This window comes from Oryzias melastigma, linkage group LG9, assembly GCF_002922805.2.
Source record: "Oryzias melastigma strain HK-1 linkage group LG9, ASM292280v2, whole genome shotgun sequence".
Lineage (NCBI taxonomy): Eukaryota > Metazoa > Chordata > Actinopteri > Beloniformes > Adrianichthyidae > Oryzias > Oryzias melastigma.
This window is the reverse complement of record NC_050520.1, coordinates 33,793,359-33,817,623: the sequence shown is the minus strand read 5'-3', so window position 1 is coordinate 33,817,623 and position 24,265 is coordinate 33,793,359. Positions and strand designations below refer to the sequence as shown.

General features: G+C 39.6%; 3 protein-coding genes across 9 annotated transcripts in view; 1 reads left to right on the top strand and 2 right to left on the bottom strand.

Annotated features, from left to right (window-relative positions):
- Positions 1-5,869: 5,869 nt before the first annotated feature.
- Positions 5,870-13,020, bottom strand: LOC112148939 (inactive phospholipid phosphatase 7). Its single transcript, XM_024276376.2, has 6 exons — positions 12,956-13,020; positions 12,456-12,856; positions 8,972-9,292; positions 7,237-7,559; positions 6,940-7,121; positions 5,870-6,858 (listed from the first exon to the last, which is right to left on the bottom strand). Exons 3-6 carry the CDS (start codon positions 9,151-9,153, stop codon positions 6,652-6,654), a joined length of 894 nt encoding a protein of 297 aa, XP_024132144.1. The 5' UTR covers positions 9,154-9,292; positions 12,456-12,856; positions 12,956-13,020; the 3' UTR covers positions 5,870-6,651.
- A 1,610-nt stretch (positions 13,021-14,630) lies between these two features.
- On the top strand, positions 14,631-15,862 carry LOC118599184 (putative uncharacterized protein BRD3OS). The gene has a single exon (XM_036213731.1). It carries the CDS (start codon positions 15,126-15,128, stop codon positions 15,411-15,413), a length of 288 nt encoding a protein of 95 aa, XP_036069624.1. The 5' UTR covers positions 14,631-15,125; the 3' UTR covers positions 15,414-15,862.
- Positions 15,863-17,710: 1,848 nt separating this feature from the next.
- The window catches only part of LOC112148932 (bromodomain-containing protein 3), a 24,185-nt gene continuing 17,630 nt past the window's right edge, over positions 17,711-24,265 (bottom strand). For all 7 annotated transcript variants that reach the window (XM_024276360.2, XM_024276365.2, XM_036213730.1 and 4 more), the window contains one exon: positions 17,711-19,698. In XM_024276360.2, the coding sequence (XP_024132128.1) occupies positions 19,580-19,698 (119 nt within the window). In that variant the 3' untranslated portion in view covers positions 17,711-19,579. The remainder of the gene's footprint in view (positions 19,699-24,265) is intronic.

The following is a 24,265-nucleotide window of genomic DNA, read 5'->3' as shown; positions in this document are numbered from 1 at the left end:
TGGGGCTTCTACTAGAAATAGGAGAAAAGACAGCTGATTGTTGAGAAAACATTTGGTCAATTTTGAAAAGTACAAAAATCATTTCACTTTTTAATTAAAACAATAACAGAAATTACTGACTGTCTGTAAAATAAATCACAAAACACTTCATAGTTTATAGTTTAGTAAAACTGTTTTTTATGGTCAGACCTGATGAACTCCTTTTTGAGCCTTCTGCTTTCCCATACAACGCTTCATGTGATCAGGCCTCGTCTGCTTCACCTGCCAGCGTTCACACCTGTTTCTCTCACTCTGGTTCCAGTTTTCCTTCTTATAAAGTTTCTGTTCATGATCCTGTTTGGATGTGCAGGACCCTCTTCTGGGCCAACTTTGAGTTTTTGTTTTTTTGAAATTCAACCTTTTTACCTTTTGATCTGACCTGGCTTTTAATGCATTTGGATCACTTTTCAGATTTTTTTGATTGAGAATTTTGATTTTTTTTCTTCGTTTTTAAAACATTGACAGTATGGTGATAGCAGAACTAGTCTGACAACACCAAACTTGGAAAGTCAGTGAAAAAAATGAACCTCTCCATGTTAACTTGGTGGATTGAAGACCTAAACAACTAAACGGCAACCACGTATTCCAAAGATTTTCTGAATCCTTTTTGAAAAAGTATCCAGGAAGGTCAGTAAACACAAACACTAAGAAACTGAGCTAATTTTGAATGTGGTCATACAAGTTTGATTAGTACAAATGCCTAATGTACGGCTATTAGGACAGGGGTCGGCAACCTTTTACAGTAAAAGAGCCATTTGGACTAGTTTTCTACTGATCAAAACCTAGAGGGTGCCGTATAATATTACTTGGCCTTTAAGAAATTTGGATTTGCATTCATGACCTGTTTTTTTATAAATTTGAATTATGTCTATTTTTTGGCACGAACAAAAGCAAAAAAATAAAAAGAATGTATCATTTCTCACAAAGGGATTTTTGTTTACATTTTTTCCTTTAGTAGAGGCCAAATTAGCGAAAAAGCTAGCCCGTTGCTTAATTACTAGCTGAACTCCTAAATAGCCTAAAATTCCTCAGTTAACCTAAAAACCCCAGCAGATAACAATTAGGTAACAATTAGTATATTGCTAAAATCAGCTAAATTCCAAATTAGCATAACAATTTTAACTAGAGGCCAAATTAGCCAAAACAAAATAAGCTAGCTCGTTGCTCAATCACTAGCTGAACTCCTGAACAGCCCAAAATTCCTCCGTAAGCCAAATTAGTCAAAAAGTGAGCCTGTTTCTAAAATAGAAGCTAAATTCTGAATTATTTAAAAGAACTTCAATAGATAACAAATCAGCCGAAAACATCAGCACGTTGCTAAATTATTAGCTGAACCTCAAATCAGCATACAATTCTTCTTTCCAAATTAGCCTAAACACCCTAGTAAATAACAAATTAGCCAAAAACATTAGCATGTTGCTAAAATAATAGCTAATCTCCAAACTTTTTTTTAATTACTATTTAATTTTTCTTCAGCCAGAGAGCCACCATGGAGAGATAAAAGAGCCACATGTGGCTCTGGAGCCGAAGGTTGCAGACCTCTGTATTAGGAGAAAGAGAGATGGTGGTACCATGCAGTTTATGAGGTCACATTCCTAAACAATTTAGGACAATCTAAATGTGCAAAGAAAAAATGCTACTCAGAAGCAGAGCAAATATGTAATCTCTATAGAGACTCAAGTTCATAAACACAACCTTTAAACTCAATGGAGTTGTCAAACTTTAAGATGACAGCCAAACCTGAAACATGACCTAAAATAAAACAAATGGACTCTTCTAGTTTTCCGCCACAGTGCAGATAATCCCAACAATTAGGTTATAGTCAGGAAACGGCGCTGTGAACAGCTATCCTGTCCTCACACTCATATCTATGAAAATCCATTCCTTCTATCTCCACTCAATAAAAAGCATTATTTGTAAGACAAATGTTCCTACATTGTCAAGTCAGTCAGCTTTGCTCTTTATCTGGCCTCAACCCCAAGAACAAACTTACTGTTGAAGCGTGATAGAATGCCACGCTCATTAACAGAACTATAGTGGCAGACAGAACAGCAGCTGATCAACAACTGAAGCTCCAAGAGTATAAAATGCTTTAAAAAAGTATGTGTGAACTTCTTCACCTCTGGGGAACATGTTAAAGCATACTCAACATGAGATGCTTGAACTTCCACAAGACTGGAATGGACTACAAAACCATCAGCAACAAGCTGGGGGTTAAGGTGACAAATGTTAGTGTTAAAATACTAGAAGAGTCACCAGGATAACCACTGGGAAGTCTTCACGCCACAATGGTTTAACATTTTGCAGTACTCGTGAAGAAGCTGTTTCAGAAGGCGCGTGCAGGCCCCCTTGGAGTTTGCCAGTGAACACCTTCATGATTTAGAGCAGTGATCTCCAACCCCAGGGTCACGGACTGACAAGACAGAAAAAAAAATAAATGTATGAACTAAGATTATTTTCGTACAGCTTATTTTCCTATCCTAAAAGGAAGTTTTATTTTAAAAAACTTCCGGATTATGTTCACAATAACCGTCTTGGTCACATGACTTAAAGCAGCTACCTGCATGGCTAACTGGATTGCTAAGCTAATAGCTCAAAAATAAATACAAAAACTAAACAAAAAACTATGTTTGGAAAGTTTCTTTGGGGAGAAAAGAGCCAGTGAGGAAATGGAAGAAGAGTCTTTGACTTCAAAGAACAATAAAGTTGCTGTTCAGACAAAACCAGAATGTCGACATCCAGAATTATTGAGACAGTTCTCATGTAGCAGAAGCTGCTCTGTCTAAAACGTGGCGTCAGACTCTTGACTGTTTCAGGCATGCAGATAATGAAGTTACTAACACTGAGGATTGACGTTTATATTTTATTTACAAAATCCCAGTTTTATGATGGTTGTGTCATTTTAGTTTTCTTTATTCATCAGTCGCACCTTAAAAGTCAGATGTAGCTGAAGCAAGCGTCCGGTTGTTAGCTGCCACTTTGACTTTAAAGGGAAAATCATCACAAAGTTCAAACCTGCCACAAACATTTTACAGAGAATGAAGATTCAATCAAATAAAGTTGCTGTTTTGTGGAAATTTGTAATAGAGACATTTGAGAATTTTCCCTTCATTAAGGCTGAATTAGATAGACATATATGCACAAACTTTAGTACAGAAAATGTTTATTTTTTTTTTAATAATAAATAAATAAATGTGGATTTATGTAAAGATAAAATATGATCAATCTTTTGCTGGTTCTTCCAGAAATATTCAAGCTGGAGTTTTTGACAGCAATGATTCGGTTTAGCTCCTCCTGCAGCCACACACAGAGAGGTCTGTGGCTTTGAAAGTGAAGCTATAGCTTCTGTTTTGATCTGTCTTGGTGGTTCAACGCTGAGGCTTGCACACAGCCACCTTCTTTGTTTAACACTTTGTAGACCAGGAATAAGCAATGCGAGTCACAACATAGAATTTGGATGAAAATGTGACTGAAAATTACTTTAAAACGCAAAATATTTCAGTTTGTACTTCAAAATGTGTGGCTTTTGTTCTCATTTTGGAGACAATTGCACTGATGAGTTGAAGTTGGGGAAAAAACGCAAATTTATAGAAATGCTGCGTTTATGTGGTGTTTGAATGATTGGGAAAATGCCTGTCCAACTCAAAAAACACACATTAAAAATATATATATATATATCTTCCAACACCACATGAATGCAAAATAACTTTTTGCACCTATAGACAAAGGTTAATGTATTTGTTATACACCATCCAGGACACACCAAAATAACAGTGAAAATAAAACATTTTTAAGGATTGTATATATATAGTTTATTCCAGTTAGGTGAGCCAGGCCGTAGTTTGCCTACCACTATTTTAGACTTTCCCTGTTTGCCAACTGTGGCACAAAAGCTGAAAAAACAATATTCCCAGACTGTGGAGAGTATGAAACCAATTAGCTTTTTTATGTGACCGATTTTTTTATGTTGCTAAAATGAGATAGTTCAGGTCATTTTAATCTGGTCTATGTTCATGTAATCTGATCCTAAAACTGCAAAAACAAAGAAATGTCTCTCTGGAAACCATTTATCTGCTTCTTATTCACATTAGTCGGTTTGAGCTGCTCTCATCTCATTTGTGTTTGAGTTTCCTCCTCTCACGCCTGCAGCAGCTTTCACCAGGTGATAAAGTTAGATTAACATGGTAATTTAACATTATTCTGTCTGAACACAAGCTTTCACGAAGTCTCTTCTTTCATGTTCTCTGGAATGAAGTCAATAGAGGAAAGAGTGTGAACGCAAACCTCGGTTTTTAATTGAAAATCTCAATAGTTTTAAAACTAAACAAAAAAAACATTTTATCTTTTAAATTTCATATGATCATATAAACCAAAAAATCTCCTGCAATAATATTTTTATGTTGTGCAGAACCAAGGATGTGGATGTACAACTGACTTCACCATATTTGAGGATGAGCTCTTGATATTTCTCGATCAATCACATTTTTCTGTGAATTTTAGTCCCAAACTGAGTCAAATTCACTACATTTAGACACAAAGATGTTTCTTCTGCCAGTTTCAACCCTCCAAAGAGGCTCAACTCTTCCTGTAACACCTCACACTGACCCATTTTTAAAAACTTGTTATAATTATTTTTCATGTACTTTGGTTGAAATATAAATTAAAGGCTAGATCTAAAAAAATACATGTATAACATAGCTACAACAATTGGGTTAGATTATTGACTCCATAGACTTCTATAGAGAAATAAACAGCTATTATAACCCCTTTTTAACATGTTCTTGTTAATTCTTTTGTATTTCTTTTTTTTCTGTAGTGCAAGATTTTCAAACAATAAACTGGCCAATCAGGTGCCTTAACAAAAGCATGTGGTGCCCACCGGCCCCCACCTCAAACATTTAAAATTTTTGATTCTCCCGAGCACGATTTCAGTGGAAGGGGTGTGGCTTTCCAACAGGCTCACCCCTGATTGGAGACAGAAGGAAGCGTTGACTCGGATCAATCACTGCTTACTGTCGTCGTCTGCCTCGACATAGCGGTGTGCGTATCACAGAAAAATAGCATCTGAATTGACATAGTGTTGATGGTGCCAGAAGTACGACGTTTTCTATGGCTAAAGTCAGTCAGTCCACTTGTCTTTATACAGTCAATGTTAATGATTGAACTGGACCAATCCCTGCCCTCTGACAATTTCTTTTTCCCACATGTCGGCGTCTGTTATTGCAAAAACATTGATTTAATTAACATTTTTCAATGGGTGAAGTCACACTCACTCACTCCAATTCTCTTATATCCTCAATGGTTTGGATGATTTTTTGTGGCGATCCCTAAAGAGGGAGCTAGGAGGCAATGACAAAGTTTCAAGTTCAGGTTGACTGGATGACGGAAGAAGAAATAAAACCTTCTGACCTGAACTTGATTGTCAAGCCAATTATGTCTTCTTGACTTCCTGTAGGATGTTCTCGGCCTCTTCAGGGTAGCTGATGGTTGGTTTACCATTTCCAGGATGAAGTGTCTCTATTGTTGCTTCTTTTTACCCTGTCTGTAGCAGACCAGCGTTTGCTTGTTGGTCTCCACCAGTTTAGGTGAAATTTTTCAGTTCTTGAACAAACCAAACTAAAGTTTTTGAGCATGTTCTGCTCAATTAAACAGTCTATTAGATCTATTAGTTCAAGTCTTTTCAATTGAAGCCTCAACTTTGACGTGACTTTATCAACAGAAAGATTGCGTAATCGTTCTGACGAACAGCAGTCATAAGAATCATAATAACCACAACCCTATCAGTTATCAAAACTGAAAAAAGAAAGAGGCCAAAAATGACAAATTATTGGTATGAAACCATGTTTATATCAAACCACAGTGAAACTTGACCATTTTAGTTCACTCTTCATTTAAAAACAACTTCCACAATCATTTTAATCAGGCGTCATAAAAAAATAAAATAAATTAACAGTCAATGGCTTCCTTCATTTGTCTTAGTGGTTTTTATGGTTTTTCATAACATTGTTTTCAAAAAAGTGGCATTTTTCCCTTTAATACAACTACATTTTCCACCATAGTTTTATTTTGTTGACATCGTCATTTACATTTTTAGGGGGCGGGACTTACGAGAGGTCAGACGTAATTATGAAGTTTAACTTGTCAAAAATGATCTTAATATGAACCATAATAAAAAAATAATAGATGATACTTCAAAAAGACTAAAACTTACTGATTCATCCAACTGTAAACACTGAGGTTTAGCTTTTGTACTGAGAAGTTAACAAAGTAAAACAGGAAGTCCAAACTTTAAAAAAAATCCTCCTAAAAATTTAAAGTATGAGCCTAAAAATTGTGTTTATTAATTCATTAATATCTCTGAATGAACACTGATTCTATAGTCAACCCCCCATGTAGTGTGTAAAACTGAACCCAGACTGACCAGACGTTCCAAAACCATCATGAACGCAGCACCAGTCAAAACCTGAACCAACATGGACCTCATCATTCCAACACATTTCAGCTCAGTCTGCATCTGTTGCATTCAGTGGAGCAACGTGACGTTGATGATGACGCTCTGGCAGGCTGAGCTTCCAAAAGTCTGCAGCAGTCTCGCTCCTGACTGAGCTGGTTCTACACCAGTGGAGTCCAGCGGAACGTGCCAAAGGAGATGAGAGTTTGACAGGTAGCAGAATCCAACCAGACGGACTCCACCAGACTGAAGTGCAGGAAGCCCAGAGCAAATCCACAACCTACGTCCGAAAGGTGATGTTTACCCAGAAGCACCCGGGACACACCCACCAGGAAAGCCCATAGGTAGAGAAGGATCCTCAACGGCACCTGCGGGACAGTTGCTGAGTTGAGACAACAACGGACACACTTGACTCAAAATTCTCTTCAGGGAGACGACAATCAACTGACCGCCAGGACGAGGTGATTAAGAAGGAACTTGCACACCATGACGGCCCTACTGGCGTGAGCCGCTGGAAAAGAATACATGTCCATAGCGATGTAGTCCAAAAGTCCTGGGGGGTAATCCCACGGGCCCTTCCGCTTCACCAGCTTCTGCATTCCAGCTACTGTCATCAGGTCCAGGAACAGGGCTGTGGAGAGGAACACACGAGACAACAACCAGAGAGAGTGTGTTTCCAACGACCAGAGACAGACAGAGATAGACAACTTCCACTGGTGTTTCTGTCTGTCTGTCACACTTCTCACCTAACAGCAGATTAACCAGGACTTCCTGTCCAGCTAAGGTGTTGCTCCTCCACAGGCAGATCAATGTCCCACAGATCCAGGGGAAGGCGTGTCCTGTGAAGGCCAGCAGGGTCACCATGGATCGCAGTGGGGCCCCCGGGCTGTGGGCCCCCACGCACATACCAAGACGCTTGGACAGGCTAATGTCAATAGCGAGCAGAGAGTTGATGGCAATCCCTCTGAAGGTGGGGTTAAGCTGCATACAGTCCTGCTCTGGCCAACGGGACGCATCCTTTGGTCCCCCATCTGCAACGGGGCCCCCCTCAGAGGACTCCCTAGGCCCCCTGAAGACCACACAAAGACACAGATCAACCTCCAGTTTTAAAACCTGTCCTTCACAGGAAGTGACCCAAACACTCCCAAAAATGTTTCCGTTCTGTTACTTAGACTTTCAGAATAAAAGTACTTCCTGTGTGGTCTTATGCTACATGTCACATGGGTTTTTGTATACGCTTTTGAGAGACAGCAGGTGCTGCAAACAGTTCTGACCTATTTCCTGTACAGCTCCCCTTACTCATGTCTTGACGATCACGGCCAAATCTCGTGGGTCACGACCAAATCTCGTGAAACACGACCAAATCTCGTGGGTCACGGCTCAAATCTCGTGGGTCACGACTCAAATCTCGTGGGTCACGATCAAATCTCGTGGGTCACGACTCAAATCTCGTGGGTCACGATCAAATCTCGTGGGTCACGATCAAATCTCTTGGATCACGACCAAATCTCGTGGGTCACAATCAAATCTCTGGGTCACGACTCAAATCTCGTGGGTCACGATCAAATCTCGTGGGTCACGATCAAATCTCGTGGGTCACGACTCAAATCTCGTGGGTCACGATCAAATGGCTTGGTGTGAAATATTAACGCGGTACAAATCTCGTTAATTTTGCTCCAGGATTTTTCTTTCACTTTCAATCAGCTGGTCAGAAACAGCAATTACCAAATCCAAGTCTCTGATTGGTCAAAGTTCCACTGATTTAACTTTTGATGAGTCCACAATTACCACATGTTTTTATGTAGAGCCTAAAAACGAACTTAAAAACTTACATAGCAGAATGTGGATGTGAGAGTTTTGAATGCAGAAACCTGAAAAGCACATAAATATACATTTACATGGAGTTTTAATTCCTAGCACGGTGTGAATGTAGCACAAGGCTGGTTCTGAACTTTGTTCCTTTCCAACAGAACTTTTGGAATTTTTTCTGTCCTTTGTTTTGAGACTTATGAAAAGTTTAGATGTTCAGAAAGATCACAGAGTCAAATTATAAGATAAACTTAAAATATAATTTACAGATTGTCAGTTTAGGGTCCACTTCTGTTTCTTAGTCCTCCTTTCAAGAACCATAAGGAGGCAGTTAAGGACATTAATAACTTTAAGAACTGCTCTTGATCTTCAGATCTATCTTCAGGTTACTACCAGCATCTTTAGTTGTATTTTTTCTTAATTAAACTAAGAAAGGTCTAGAAAAAAGTTTTTGAAATTATTTTATTGGTAGAAATACACATTTTGGAGTTAATGCAGTGAAACTTAAGCAGTGGTAGAACCTATACGGAGATTTCCACTGAGTTTAAACCCAAAATTTTTGCAGGCATCTCAAAGTTTTAGGGACCAGTCCCCGGACCGGGTCCAGGGTCAGCTCTGTTTCCACTCTAAATGTCACGGGGTGTCAGTGGGTGGAGCCTCTGGACCTCTTACCTCCCTCCCGCGTCCTCCTGCTGACTCTGCTGTTTGAACGCGGGTCTCCTCGTACCCCCGGCCCCCCGGCTCTCCCCCGCTGCGTGCTCCCTGCGTGGTGGCTGGTTCAGGGATATGAACTCGGGGCGGTTCAGGACATTGTTCCGGTCTCGGACCCGGTTCCGGGCCTGGCTGCCGGGCATGACGGAGGCTGGCTGGTCGGCAGGCGGAGGAGGTGTGCAGGACTGTGACAGAGCCCCTCCAACTCAGAGAGACTCTGCTATAAATAGATCAGCTGACCTTCTTCTGCAGTCAGCTGTTTTGGGTGCTGGGGGGGTGATGCTGCAGTGAGAGGAACAAACTGAGTTTCTTTAAGCACTTGAACCTGGAAACTAGTTAAAAGTTTCCAGGTAAATAGAGAGAAGTCCAGAGAAGCATGGCAATCACATCCAGTCAATTAGGAACTCCCACTTAACCCTTTAACACAGAAGTCACAACCTTTAACAGTAAAAGAGCCATTTGGGTTCATTTTCTACTGATCAAAACCTAGAGGAGCCATATAGTCGTACTTTTGCCTTTTTCCGAAATTTGAATTTTCATTCATGATCTTTTTTTTAAAGAAATACAAATCATGTCTAACAAATGCAACATTATAAGAAGAAACTAGAATCTCTCAAAATGTGTGTTTTTTTACATGTTTACCTTAGTAGATGCCAAATAAGCCAGCAAAAAGCTAACACATTGGTTATTTACAAGCTAAACTCCAATACAGCCTAAAATTAGAATAAACTAAGTTAGTCAAAAAATTCAGCCTGTTGCTAAAATAGAAGCTAAACTCTAAATATACTCAAAAAATCCCAGTAGATAACAAATCAACCAAAAACATTAGCATGTTGCTAAATATGCCACAGGTTCCAGACCCCTGCTTTAACACCTGAGGTGTCATCAGTGTGACTTAAACACAAAATCTTTAACATACTGTAACTTTTGCACTGTTCACACGATCAACGTCATTCCAGTACATTCTGAAGGAGAAGAGCGGTCTATGAAAAGTCTATGTAAACACGTTTCAAAACTCTCACGTTAGCGCATAGCTACACACTTTTTGTAGCCTGTTTTTGCCTAGCCCGGGGACTAGGATTTGGTGGTGACTTGGATGACATCCCCTTATGAATTTGCAGAAGTACCAACTGTTTGAAAATTACTCATGCGTAAATGATGGCGATTTGTGCCCAGGCGGGATTATACGACACCAAGTCTCTTATATATCGGAATAGAGCTGAGAAAGAAAAAGCCTGGAGCAAGATTCACCAGATTTGCACTGCTATGACGTTTCACACCAAACCTTCTCCAACTGAAGATAGCAGATAGTAAACAGTAGCAAAGAGGAGGAAGAAGAAGCCCCTCCCTGTTTGTTCAGTGTGAACCCCATGAAGCTAAACTCACATTCAAGAATGCACATTTAGCGCATGACACAAGCCCTGTGTAAATGTAACATCAAACGGGTCATTCATGGATGAAAGCAATAATAAAATAAACATGAATGCACCTTTAGTTTGGAAGCAGAAGCTTTTAGCAAGAGTTCTCCCTTTTTTTTGATAGTAGTCCTACTCAGGTTGCAGTGTTTACTTTCTTCTATATTCATAGATTTTTTTTTAACACATTAACAAAACATAACATAAAGATGTATACAGAGATGAAATTCCTGTGCAAATGTATTCTAACAAAAAAAAGAATCAGTATACATCTGGAACTAAAGCTCAAATGCTCTTTTTTTAATTGCTGCAATATCCAGTCTAATATATGTTAACCCCATGCAGGGGTGTCAAGCTCAATCGCACAGGGGGTCAAAATCCAAAACACACCTTAGGTCACAGGTCGAACAGGACAAACATTTATTGAACAGATTAAAACAATTTTTTTTAAACTTTTAAAATGTAACTTTTTTTAACGTTACCATCAACAAAAACAGGCATGAATATTATTCCAGAATAAATCAACTTATTCCTTAGAGAACTTTCAATATTTTACTCTACATGGGTGGACCAAGGGCCAAGTATCCTATATATATAAATTTTTGTTCTCAAATTCCTAAATTTTCAGTGATTTTCAAGGATGTTTTTAGGATCTTTCTCTATGTTCCATTTTGTTACATAAACCACAATTGAAAATAAATAAAAAAACTACTCTAAATTATCATGTGTTTTCATATTTTAATCTATTTTTTATGACAAATACTTTTTAATTAGGTGTATTATATTGGGTAAAAACTACCTGGCAAAAGTGATGGAGTAACGTTTTATAGCAAAAGTGTTCTAGGGTTAAAAAAAAGGTTCAAGTAACAGGTTGCTATTAGAAAATGTTCCTCACATACAAATCTGCACATATTCTTCTCAAGGAAACATTTCAATACAGACATGAAATAGAGTCCTATTTCAAATTGAACATGTCCACCTTCAATCAGAGGAAATGTTGCATTTTAGACTGAAAAACTCCAAAGGAAAAAGCAGTTTTGTTAAGAAACAAGAAGAGATACAAGTAGAGTGGATTTTAATTTGTTTTCATTATTTTATCAATTTTTTTACATTTTATTTTTCCATCCTTTTTGGACATGCTTTTGAGCTTCTTGGTTATTTTACTTTATTTAGTAATACTGTTACTTAATATTGTTTTTTTTTTAAATGAAGGATCAAGTTTTGTCTTCCTGTGGAACAGAACATTGAGTTGAACGCCGACCACAAAAACACAGATTTGATTTCATCATCAGACGCTACAGACAGCTTTTCTCTGGAATAGATGAGTGTTCATATAGAATATCATCTGCTCACATTCTGCTTTCTGAACTGGATCAAGCTGGACCAAGTCCAGGCTAAATACAGAGCGTGTGTGTGTGTGTTGGTGTGTGTTCGTTAGTGTGTATGCAGAAACCAACAGCTTACTCACAGCTTCAAAACAGAAAAACTTTGGCTGATTTTTGCATATTTGCCTGTTTTAGTAATAATATTTCTAAAAGAAATTTAAGAGAAATATGTTGGATATATAACCACAGCAAAATATTCACTTATTATTTTCTTTCTTTGAAGTTTTTGTAAATATCATCTGGTCCAAAAAGCTGAATTTATGAAAACTCTATAAGCCACAGATTGCAGTAAATCTCCTGAATTTCACAGTAATGTGTGGATGTGTATCCGCTAACCACAGTCTCTGTCAGCCGCCGTATCTGCGCAGAAGAGACGGCTCTGGATTCAGAGATAGACCTGAAGGAAATGTTAATTTTTTAAATGACAGATTTTCTGTTGGTTTATCTCCATAGAAACCTTATTGTGTTTTGGTTGCTTGGGGTTCATGAAGAGGTCTATGTAATTTTTAGAAAGTAATTTTTTGGATTTCTGCAGCAAAGAAGGTTTTTTTTTTTTTTGTTGACCACGCCCACATTCCTAATATGTTCATATTATGCTATACCGTTTTGTTCAGCTTGAGCCAAGGATTCATGTCTTTCATTTACCCAATTTTCCAAGACCGTGGTTTGGGCCGCCGAACCACATGATACCAGCCTCTTCTGCGCTCTTCAAAAGGTGCTGGGTCCACAGGAGAGTGAGCTCATGTCGTTACCTTGAGCTGGGCCCGACTGGGGCCAGTGGGAGGAGACCGAGGTCACCAGGCGCTAACCTGCGAGCCCCAACCCCAGGCCTGGCTCCAAGGCTGGGCCCAGGTGACGCCAATCCAGGTGATCTTTTCTTCTGGTTCCCATAAAGGGGGTTCTGAACCGCCGTGTCTGTCTCGTCACCCAGGACTTGCCTGCTATGGGAGACCGTACCAGGAGGAGGAGTTTAATTATCTCGGGGTCTTGATCACGCGTGAGGGAAGATTGGAAAGTGAGGTTGACAGAATTGGAGCAGCATCCGTCTGTATACAATCGGTGTACAAGTCCGTTGTGGTGAAGAGAGAACGGAACCAAACAGCAAAGCTCTAAATTTACGGATCATTCTTTATTCCAGTACTCACCTAAGATCATGAGCTCTGAATCATGACCTGAAAGTATGAGGTACCACCTATACACAGCTAAAATGAGCTTCCTCTGGAGGCTGGCTGGACAATCCCTTAGAGATACGGTGAGAAGCTGGATCACCTGCAGAGACTGCTGCTCCTCCACATCAACTGGAGCCATTTAAATTGGCTCGGGCATCTGGTCTGGATACCCCCTGGACGCCTCCCTGGGGAGGTGTTCCGGGCATGTCCCACTGGGCGGAGGCTGAGGGGAAGATCCAGGACACGCTGGAGAGACTACGTCTCTCGGCTGGTCTGTGAACGCCTCAGCGTAATGATTTCCAAACTTCCTTTGGATATCCATAACAGGGGTTCTTTGGTTTTGTTAGTGAATTTTGGAAATAGAAAAATTGAGCTCCGTATGAGGTTTTCTTTCTTCTTTTTTTATTTTTGTGATGTCATAATTTTCCTTCACTATGCCTAAAATTCATTGTCACTAGGCAGTATGTGTGTGCAAACTTTGGTTAGTTTTGATTATGTTGTAAGGGTGAATTTTTCACTCAAAGGGGCAGTAAGAAAAAAAAATGCAAAAACATTGTGGTGATTGCAGTCCAGGACTGCTGTGGGACATAAATATATGATAAATATTGCTTTTTTTAAATAAATATGTATTGTATTACACAAAACTCCACAAACTCCTCCTCTATACATTTAATTGGGTGCATTTATGCAGAATCTTCTTCCTGACTTCAACATCCACCTGCTTTTGTTTAAAGAAGTTTCTTTCAGAAAATAGAGTTCTTTGTGAGCTCTTTATATAGTCCTCACTGTCTGATTAGAATCTATGATTATGAAACTATGAAAACTTTCACACGTGTGAGCTACTGCATCACTTCAACTAAAAGTAAACACTAACGTTCACCGGAGAGAGATCTCAGAGATTAACTTGTGGCAGTGCATTGCAATTGTTTTATTATTTATTTATTTATTTACTGACCTTTATCCATAATAATCCCATTGCGATTTAAATCTTCACTGTAAGGGAGTCCTGGCCAAGAGGCAGTCACATATGTGATATTTTAACCCCCATCTAGGAGGAAGAGAACCATGATAAATACTTACAAGCAAATTTTAGCCTTTCTGGGGTTTTCTTGTTTTCTTGTTTTTTTTTTAACATTTCACCATGTTTCTCTAACAGTTTTATTGAAATATGTTTGGCTGACATATCGGTCAAAGGTAATGTCTGATTGTTAATTCTGTATTTGGATGTTCATACATGTTCCTTTCATCTGTTTTTATGTTGGAATGAAATGTTTTTGATTAGACAGCCTTGCAAATTAGTTGATTGTATAAGGTTTACTGAGTATTTTTCGTGACCAGCCATCTGCTTTTCATGATTTAATTTAAAATTAGCTTTTAAAACTGCAATTAAACTGCGACAAATTAAAAACTGTTCATTATCCATTTTAGAGCCACGAAACAAGTCTTTGGCGCCCTCTTGTGGCCAGAAAAATACTTATTGTAAAAAATAAAAATAAATATGTGGTGCACATAAAAACGTTGTTTAAAAAACTTTCACGGTAAGGATATTTAATTTTTTCAAAATCTTTTAAAAAATATGTTCTCTGTTGTTTGTTAAATACAGTCAATGGTTGAAGTGGAACTTTAAGTTCCCTTTTTTTGTTCCTGCCCGGACTACATAGCGAGCACACGGTTGCTAGGGGTTGCATATGCAACTTGACGCTCCTCTGACAATTGAAAAACTTTTGTTTCTGGACAAACAGATCGGATATCACACCTGATTACCTGAGTTTAAAGGTAGATACGTCATATCCGAACCTTGTAAAGTTTGTGTTTCACGGTGTCATCAGCCGCGCGGGCTTCGGACTGCAGATGTCAGCAGATTAACGGAGGATTGGGAGGAGAAAGGCGGGTCATCGATCGGACTTTCACTGTGAGAAGAGGTCCAGTCTGGTTCTGGATCTAGTTTGATTGGTTTGTTAAGTTAAATCCCAACGTGGATTTGGGTCAAACTTCCAGTTTCCTACGTTTTATCTGAGTCGTGAACTCAACACGCCGCTGCTCTGGTCTCCTTCAGGTTCGTGACTGACTCGAACCTGAACGTGAGCCAGCTTAGAATGGACCGAACCTCGCCCTTCTCGGGGCTGCTGCTGCTCCTCGGAGCGCCATGGCAGACGGCGTAGAAGAACCGGAACCTTCCGGTCCGGCAGCGGCGCGGGTCCGGCCCCCGCTGGCAGAGAAGGCTCTGTCCGAGTCGTTCGCGCGGCTGCGGTACCAGGACACGTCGCTGCTGGTCTGGCAGCAGCAGCAGATGGAGGCGGCCCCGCCCTCCACCTACCTGAACCGGAGCCAGTCAGCCTGGTACAGCAGCTACGGGAACCAGGCGGTGCTGATCCGAGACAAGAGGGGGGTGTCGGAACCGGAGGGACGCTCCAAGATCTGCAGCGTCATGTGAACGGGATCAGGGCCGAAACGGGTCAAGCTCGGACCCGACGCGAGTTCCTGCGGATTAAACCTGATGACCACTGAAGATGTCAACGCCTACATAGACCACAATGCACTGCTGCGACTGCAGTTCTCAGCATGGCAGCTCAAGATTCAGAATGTTTACAACTGATTTATACTCTAAATTTCTGTACATACTTTTATTTGTGTAAATAAAAAAAAACAGTTGTTACATTTTATACTGTAAATATTACATTTATTGATAGACAAGAATAGTTAAATAAAAAAAATCAGTTTGAAATTTTAAGAAATTTTGAAAAGTATTAGCTAAAAGAGAAAAATAATCAGATTCTATCAAATGTGCTTTTACTATCTATTCGCTTTTTTTATCTACAAGAACAAAAGTTTGTTTACAAGCTAACAGTATTTCCTTACACAAAACAGGTCCATTAGAGGAAAAAAAAATAAAAATATTCTTCATGTTTATTTAAATCTTCATTTATTTATTTCGTTTTTTTCTGTTAAACTTGCATTTTAATCACATCGAAGCTATGACCAATAAAATGCTTTTTTCAAACAATGTTACCAAAAAACTTTTTTTGTACTTTTTAGAATAAAGCTGTCAAAACTTTCAGAGTTCTGAGATAATTTTTGTTGACTGTCACTTTGACTCGGTGTTGTAGTGATTTTTCGCCATCAGAATTATAACTCCTTTCTGCTTTTGTTTTGAATTTCTCTTCAAATTTTATTTTTATTCATATTCAGCTGCTGCACAAACCATTAAGTGCATTTATCCTGACTTTTAGCGTCAGTCCTCATTTCATTTTCAGTTCTACTTGAGCTCTGTTTCTTTAATATTTAACATTTATTCGGACTCTTTATCCAAAACAGATAAACTAGAGTATTTCGTGCATACTTTCCTCCAAAAATGCTGGGACAGTGATCTTTATTCCCTTATTTTTGATGCAGATCTCACACATTTAGGTTCAGTGTGGCCATAGTTCAGAGGTAGAGTGAGATCAGTTCCTGTTCAGCCACCCATGCATGTTCAAGATCCAGTCAAGAGGGGTGGGGCTGGGGGGCAGGACTGTTATTGTTACTGGAGCTGCAGATCGTGATGTGAGAGTTTTGAAACTTGCATAGTTTGGCCAATCATAAAATTCAACTGAAATACCTCGATTCAAGTTGTAGGGGGCAGCAAACAGATGGCCTTTGACTATATTTTCAAGTATTAAACTATTCTATTTTAATTTATCAAAAAAATGGCCATGACCAACATACAGTACATTAAAAGCCCCATTTAAAGAGATCAAAAGCAAAAAAAAAATGATTTAGGGTTTGGTTACTCTTTAAACACAGCAATGCACTCTCAAGTGACCAATTTCAATAAAGTCTTTAAATGTGCATTTTAGGCATCATCATTTACGTTCACCTTCTCACATTTCTAGAACAGTTTTCGGGCTCTATGTACAAACGTAGTGTTCGAAATACGTGTAAAAAGTTACACCAAGTTGAACTTGAACCAGTCAGGGACTCTGATTGGGTAGTTAGGTATGGCTGGCCTAATTTTAACTCACCAGGAGCTGTTATGTTGCATCCACACTGACCATGCAACGTGTGTTCCAAGCGTTTAGTCTTTTGTGTTCACACTGGACAGACAGGGAGGGGCTTCTTTTTTTTTTCCTACATACTAGCACACAACACATCCAACCTTAAGGCAGACGGACTACAACAGCAGAACACACCAGGTACCACTCCTGTCAGCTAAGAACAAGAGACTGAGGCTACATTAACACAGATTCACCAAAACTGGACAATAGAAGATTGAAAAACATTATCTGGTCTGATGAGTCTCTATTTCTGCTCAGATGGTAGGGTCAGAATTTGGCATCAACAACATGAAAGCATGGATCCATCCTGGTTTGTGTTAAAGGTTCAGGCTGGTGGTGGTAGTGTCATGGTGTGGGGGATATTTTCTTTACACACTGGTCAAATTAAGCATGACTTCAACATCAGTCAACCCGAGTATTGTAACTGACCATGTCAATCGGTTTCTTGAACATGACAATGAGTTCTCTGGAGTCTAATGACCTTCACAGTCACTACATCTCAGTAGATCACCTTTGGGATGTGGTGGAACGGGAGACTGGCATCATGGATGTTCATATTTTTATGACAGGAAACTCATGTCCTTCAATAAAAATGAATGGTCTCAGAGCGTGAACTTACCTTCTCCGAAACCACCCCCCCCCAGGTATATAACGGTGCCGCCCAAAAAGAGCTAAGAATGAGAAATGAGCAAACATCTCTCAGTTTATATGGTTTATTTATGAAAACAAATTAACTCAGAAAATAAGGATCCCATATCAGTAATTACATCAAATAATTCACTTGTTGGTTTTTGATGGTTCGTCCTCTGCATCTCTATTGAGCGGAGCTCCTTCTACACCTCAGACAGCTACTATACAGCTACTATACAGTGCTCAAACATACAGAAGAAAGAACGTACGGCCGGAGTGCATGCAAATACATAAAATCACCTTTTTCCTTTTTCTTATTAAAATACAAAAATTAACTATTAGCTTCAAAGCTCAACCATTAACTAAAAGGAAACAGAGAAGGGTTACTGTGGCAACGAGCTGTCTGTCTGTCTGTCCTTCACACTCAGACAGGAAACCTTGTTCTGAGCGACTGTTTCAGGCCGTCGTTTCACCCCGAGAGAGAAGGCAAACCACAAACGTGAAAACACAAGAGCTGAACCGTCTCCGTGGTGACGAGGGACATCAAAGGAAGGCCATGAGTTTTGGTTGAAAGCTGAAACAAAAAGAGTAATGCCAAAAGTAGCCTTCAGGGGGCGCCACAACAAGAAGCATTTCAAATAAAATAAAAAATTAAATGAATATAAATTGAGACAGGGCCAATCGTGTAGAAGAGCGCAGACACAACGGGCCAATCAGAAACAGCAGCGAACGAAGAAACTGCCACCAAGCTGCTGCACTGAAGGATGAGACATGAACTGCTTTTGAATTCGACTCCAAACTGCTGTGCCTGGCCACGCCCACCTCTCTCCTATTGGCTGATGAAAGCAACACAGGAAGTGATTTCTCAGAGCCGCAGGACTTTGATTGGCCTGAGCGTGGGAGCAGATCTGGAGCAGCTGTTGAGCCGGGTGGGCGGGGCTGCCAGGTTAGGACAGGACAGCGGTACAAAGACAGTTTTATATCCAGAAGACACAAACAAGTTCAGCACACGACCTGAAAATCCAAACAAGGAAATGTAGTGTTCGGGAAGAACCTGATAACGGGCTTCGCTCTGATGAGCGCCGAGTCAGGAGGTGATGGGGGCGGGGCTAGGAACGGGTATGGGAGTTACGTTTTGGTACCTAAAACTTCAGTCAGACAGCGGGTTGCAGATCTTGCCTGAAGGACCAGCAGGGTTGCTCTCAGGGGACGTTGGGGGGGTTTGAACAGAAATACGATCCTTATTTAAACAAGTTTCACACATTAAATGTCTTTTTTTTTCTTGCCAAGAACTTTTACATTTCAGTAAAATGTGTTGCAGAGAGACGCTCCGACAGTCAGCTGATCTGCATCCTGAAGTTCAGCTCCACAAATAAAAAAAAAACTTTTTTTTGGATCAGTTCGGTCCCAGGAGCCCCTCCCTGCAACATCCTCTAAAATAACTCCACGTTATTATGTCACGATGGATTCCACGCATCAATCAATAATCCAACAATAATCCACATCTTCTCCTCGTACACTTTCGATTGATCGGTGATCCGACGCTGTGCCAGCGATTGGCTGCTCCTCCTCCTCTCGTGGTGCGTCTGGAATGTGCTCAGAGGTCAGGGGTCGCGCCGGATATCCAGGAGAAGGAGGAGGAAACCTGTGATGGTTTTGTCTCCGCCCCTATTCTCTCCTCCCCCTTTTCCTGACTGACTGCTTCTCTCCAGAAGAAAAAAATAGAAAATAAAAACACTAGAAGCTAAAGAAGAGGGGGGAGAAAAAAAAGCAAGGTCAGCCTATTTACATACAGTCTGCACGTCTGAGCGTGGGCTCAAGTGTGAGTGCCAAGTTCCGAGTGGGTCGTTTGTGTGTTTGTTCAGGAACAAAGTCTATATGATTCTGTGTTTGTGTGTAAGATCAGTAACAGGTGTGTGCCCCCCCCTCAGAGAGTTCAGTCTGTGTCAGAGGATGAAGAGGTTCCTGTTGAGGAGCTGTCATCGGAGGAAGAGGAGGAGCTGCCACTCAGACGACTGGCCCCGCCCCCAGAGGCCCCACCTCCTGCTGCTTTCTCTGAAACGAGGGAACGGAAGACGAGTTAGAACCAGAGTCTACGATCATGTGACCTGCTCCAAAACACACCTTGGGTCGCGGGCCGAACAGAACACTCTAAAACAAAACTTTGAAAACTTTAAAAATGAAACTTTTTAACATAATTATGAACAATAAAAAGGCAGGAATTTTATTCCAGAATGAATCAATATTTTAATCTCTGTAAAAATATATTTTGTCAAAATTATAAAAGTTAGAAATAAATGGAAGATAACATCGGGTCAAAATAAAATGATCTGGAGGGCCGGATAGAATTACCCGGGGGGCCGGATCCGGCCCTTGACTTTGACACGAGCTCTATAGGAACTGGAGTATGACATCACCCGTACAAAATGGTTTTACTTCCATCTGACCAAACTAAGTCAATTCAGTCGCCATTTGTTTACAATGACGCTATGTTGGAGCCAGAAATCATCAGTATGCTGTGATTGGTCAGTCGTTCTAAGTTCTTGTTTCCATGGTAACCACTCTCATCTACCTGGGGTGAGCTTGTTGGAAGTCACACCCCTAACACTTGGAGGTGGTCTTTACAGAATCAGTCAATCAAACGTCAAATCCAAACATGGGGCCAGCGGGCACCACCTACTTTTACTGAGACATCTGATTGGTCAGTTTATAACTTGAATAACTTTCACTGCCGAAAAAAATATGAGGAAAAAAAATAGGTTTATCAACAGCCCCTCACAGCCCCCCACCCCCTCTAACATTAGCGGTGCAACAAAAATGGTGAGCAATACTGAACCTATCCAATTTTGATCCAGATTCCAGGTCAGAGGAGGAAAACAAAGACGTTCATGGATCTATTTGTCTGCAAGTGGATCCTTCAGAATTGGTTGGAGCAGGAATCTTGTGACCCAACCAGCATATTTTCTTCATTACAATACAATCTTCTTCAAACTGCCTTTTTTTTTATCTGCTGCTGACTTACAATGACTTGAATAAATAAAATACTATGAAATGCAATTTTAAGCTTTATTTTTTATGTATTCCTTCTATTATCAGAAAAATGCTACAAGAACATGTAAAAAACACAATCTTCATAGTGGGTCTTTGAAGACATGGCAAAAAATGTAAATCATTAATTTTGCACTTTTAAAAAGAGATTAATTGTATTTATAGAACAAGTTGGAACAATATTTATACATACATGCTTTTATATTTTCTTGTGAGTGAACTCTGCTGTTCATCTCGACTAAGATCGAGTATTGATAGGTGAAAAAATACTTTAGAAACTGTAGTAAACAGTCTCTGTAGCACAGCTCGATGGTTTTAGATAAAGAATAAGGACTGGCTTGTAACTGTAAAAAGCCACCTAGTGGCTACTTGATGAACTGACTTGACTCAACGATTAGGTCTGATTTTGAATGTGCTTCAAACAGGAAGTCAAAAATTTTGCAAATTGGATAAAACTACAGCAGTACAGTAATCCCTCGCTGTATTGTAGTTCACTTTTTGTGGTCTTGCTGTTTTGCAAGTTTTTTTATGCGCAGTTTTGCATGCATGTTTTTTTAGAGTAAACTAGCTGCATTTCCATTACACATTTGCGCAAAACTTTATCGAAATTCTAGGAATTTGGAAAAATACAGTTTGGAAATGACACAGTTTCCATTAAATCATAATTTTGCGATAAAGCACAAACCAACTCACGCGATGTCATTACAAACACGGCGATGAATGAGAACAAGTATTTTTTTATTTCATTCACTAAAAGGAGCATTTGGGTGACGTCACAGCTCTGTCTGGCGCGCGTGCAGGGCAGTTCGACTCAGAAGAGTGAGAAGCCTGTTCAGCGGTTAAAAGAAAAAACATTCTAACAGGAAAGCATCAGGACCTTTTTTCTGTTTGAAAACACGACTAGATCCATTCAAGTTTCTGTCACGGCGCTCACGCTCCTGAGACTTCCACATGCATGAATGTCAACAACAGATGAAGACCAGCAGCACGATGTATTAACTAATCTAAAGGTTATTTCATGAAGACTGTAGGAGAGTCCGTGTTCAATCAGAAACTAAATGTTGGAAACAAAAAAATGAGTTTAGTCTGATCTTTTTAATAGTGCTCACAAAGATGAAGTAAATTATACTATAAAGTTAATCTACTTTCACCAATCCAAACATCTGATACTGATGGTCAGTGAAAGCAGGTTACCTGCTGAACTAGAGGATGCTACAGTGACAGAAACCAGCAGAGCTGCAGCTGCATTTTTACAGAGGGGGTTAACCTGACCAACTGTTTTAAACTATTTCCCCAAAAACATTACAAAAATAATGATGATTCATGGCTTATATAGTTTAGATCTGTGATATTCATGAATCTAAAGTACCTACATGTAGAAGAAACTGTTTTGTGACTATCATCTGATTATCAAATCAACTGTGGAGCTACCAGATAATTTCACTATAATGACGATTATACTTTGGGGAAAAACAGTTTGACACATTGTCCTACTACAATGCAGCTTTGTATCATGGTTTGAAGAAGGATTAAAAAAAAAGTACATTTGTATGTTAAAAAATGAGAGTGAGACGATGCGACTCAAACCAGTGATAGGATATAAATGTGATGAGAAATCGTACTTGTTTAAATTAAAAAAGGGTTTAAACCTAATGTATAGGAAAGATGAAACCTGATGTGATTTTGATTCAAACTATGATTTTTAGATTATGTTTATCTGAAATGAAACTCTTGAAATGACCTTATTCTGAGTTCACATTAAAAGGGATTTGTGCGTCAGGGGCGTCCAGTTTCAATGTTTAGTGAATGGGTTGGTCCAAATTCCTTCTCTAATCCCAACTACTAAAAAACTCAATGGTGCAGGACTATCTAGTGCCCGGGTTTTTAAACACAATTTGGACAGCATGATCACTACTTTTTATTTCTAAATGGCAAAAATCATGTCACCAATTTCACAATTGGCATTGTGGCCAAAGATTTTAACAGGCTGTCTCTGTGTGATGATGCCGGAGTGAAAAAATGTGAACATATGAAAAGCTTCGGCCAATGTCAACCATTCAGAAACCTAGCTTTGGCGTGTGATGTGCTGATGACGTGATCAGTAGCTTTCTAACAACAAAGCATCAGGAGGACCTTTTTTCTGTTTGAAAACACGACTAGATCTATTCAAGTTTCTGTCACGGCGCTCGTGCTCCTGAGACTTCAGGCTCCAAGCTGCAAAAGTGCGTCTGCAGATGAAGTGATGAGGAAAGGAGGAGGAGCTGCGGGATTCCGTATGACCCGCAATTTCTAAGGAGCTGTGAAACTGTGGGATCTCTCGATGTGTCCGCTGTGTTGCGCTCAGAGCAGACACTTCCAACCGAAAAGCGCATTTATTTCAAGTGTTTCCATTGCAGTTTTGAGAAAAATGTATTTTGATACACCCCAAATACCACCTCCTACAAGAGCAAAAACTTTTGTTCGAAAAATTCAATTTTTTTTCCCGAAATTGTGGTGTAAACTTATTATCGAAATTCCAATTTGCAAAATTTCAGAGTTAATGGAAACGCGACTAATCAGTGGAGTCCAAAACCAACATGGAGGAGAATTTGATTGCTCTCCTGAACTTTATAACACTGAGACATTACTAAAAAAATCCTCTAATTGAATTGTTATTTTTCTGTCCTCAGACTAATGCTGGACAGAAAGTTATCAAACTGGGTCACAGAGAGACTGAAGTACAGCTGAAAGCAGCATCATTCAGATGCAGCTCCTGCAGTAGATGGTGAACCTCACTGTACTGAGTTTCTAAATCAGGGGTGTCCAAAGTCAGTCCGTGAGGGCCGGCCTCCTGATGGTTTAACAGAAACCCTGCCTTATCAAACAAATATATCTTTTTACTTTCTTCAAAAAATTTTTTTAGAACAATTTAAAACCCAACATGTTCATTTAATGCCCTTCACAACATTAGAATAAAACTATCAGTAAACACTAACGTGTTTTGACAATAATTACAAACATTTTAAAGTAATAAATAAAGCTCTAGGTAAGAATTAAGATGCAGAGTATAACAAATAACATTCTCACTTCGAAGACCAATATATTGGGAAATAAAAATTCACAATGCTGCATTTCAATTAATTTTACATTTCATGTCCGATAATTTATTATTATTGAGGCAAATTATTAATGTTCAGCCCGTTAATATTATATGATCATTGTTTTTTTTTACAGTACTGGTATCCATATTCATTTACCCTCCTTTTGTTAAATTTCCTGCACTTATCTTCGATAAATAGCACTTTAGTCACGTGCTCCACGTGTGTTCCACTGGCATACACACCTTATGGGTCAATAACACCGCTAGACGTCTCACTTAGACGTCAGACGCTGCGCACCTCTCCGCTAAAGTCTGGTAAATTTTAGCAAGGTGTTTGGACAGGTTATGTAACAAACCATGTTTTTGTTACATTAGAAACAGCGCGCTGTCTGCATCTACTTTAGAAAAGTACAGTCACAGCTTGGAATTTTTTGCCATCCGCGTGCGTTTTCAGTTGTTAGTGGAGCAGGTGGTAAGGGGCCCCCACCGCTTTTC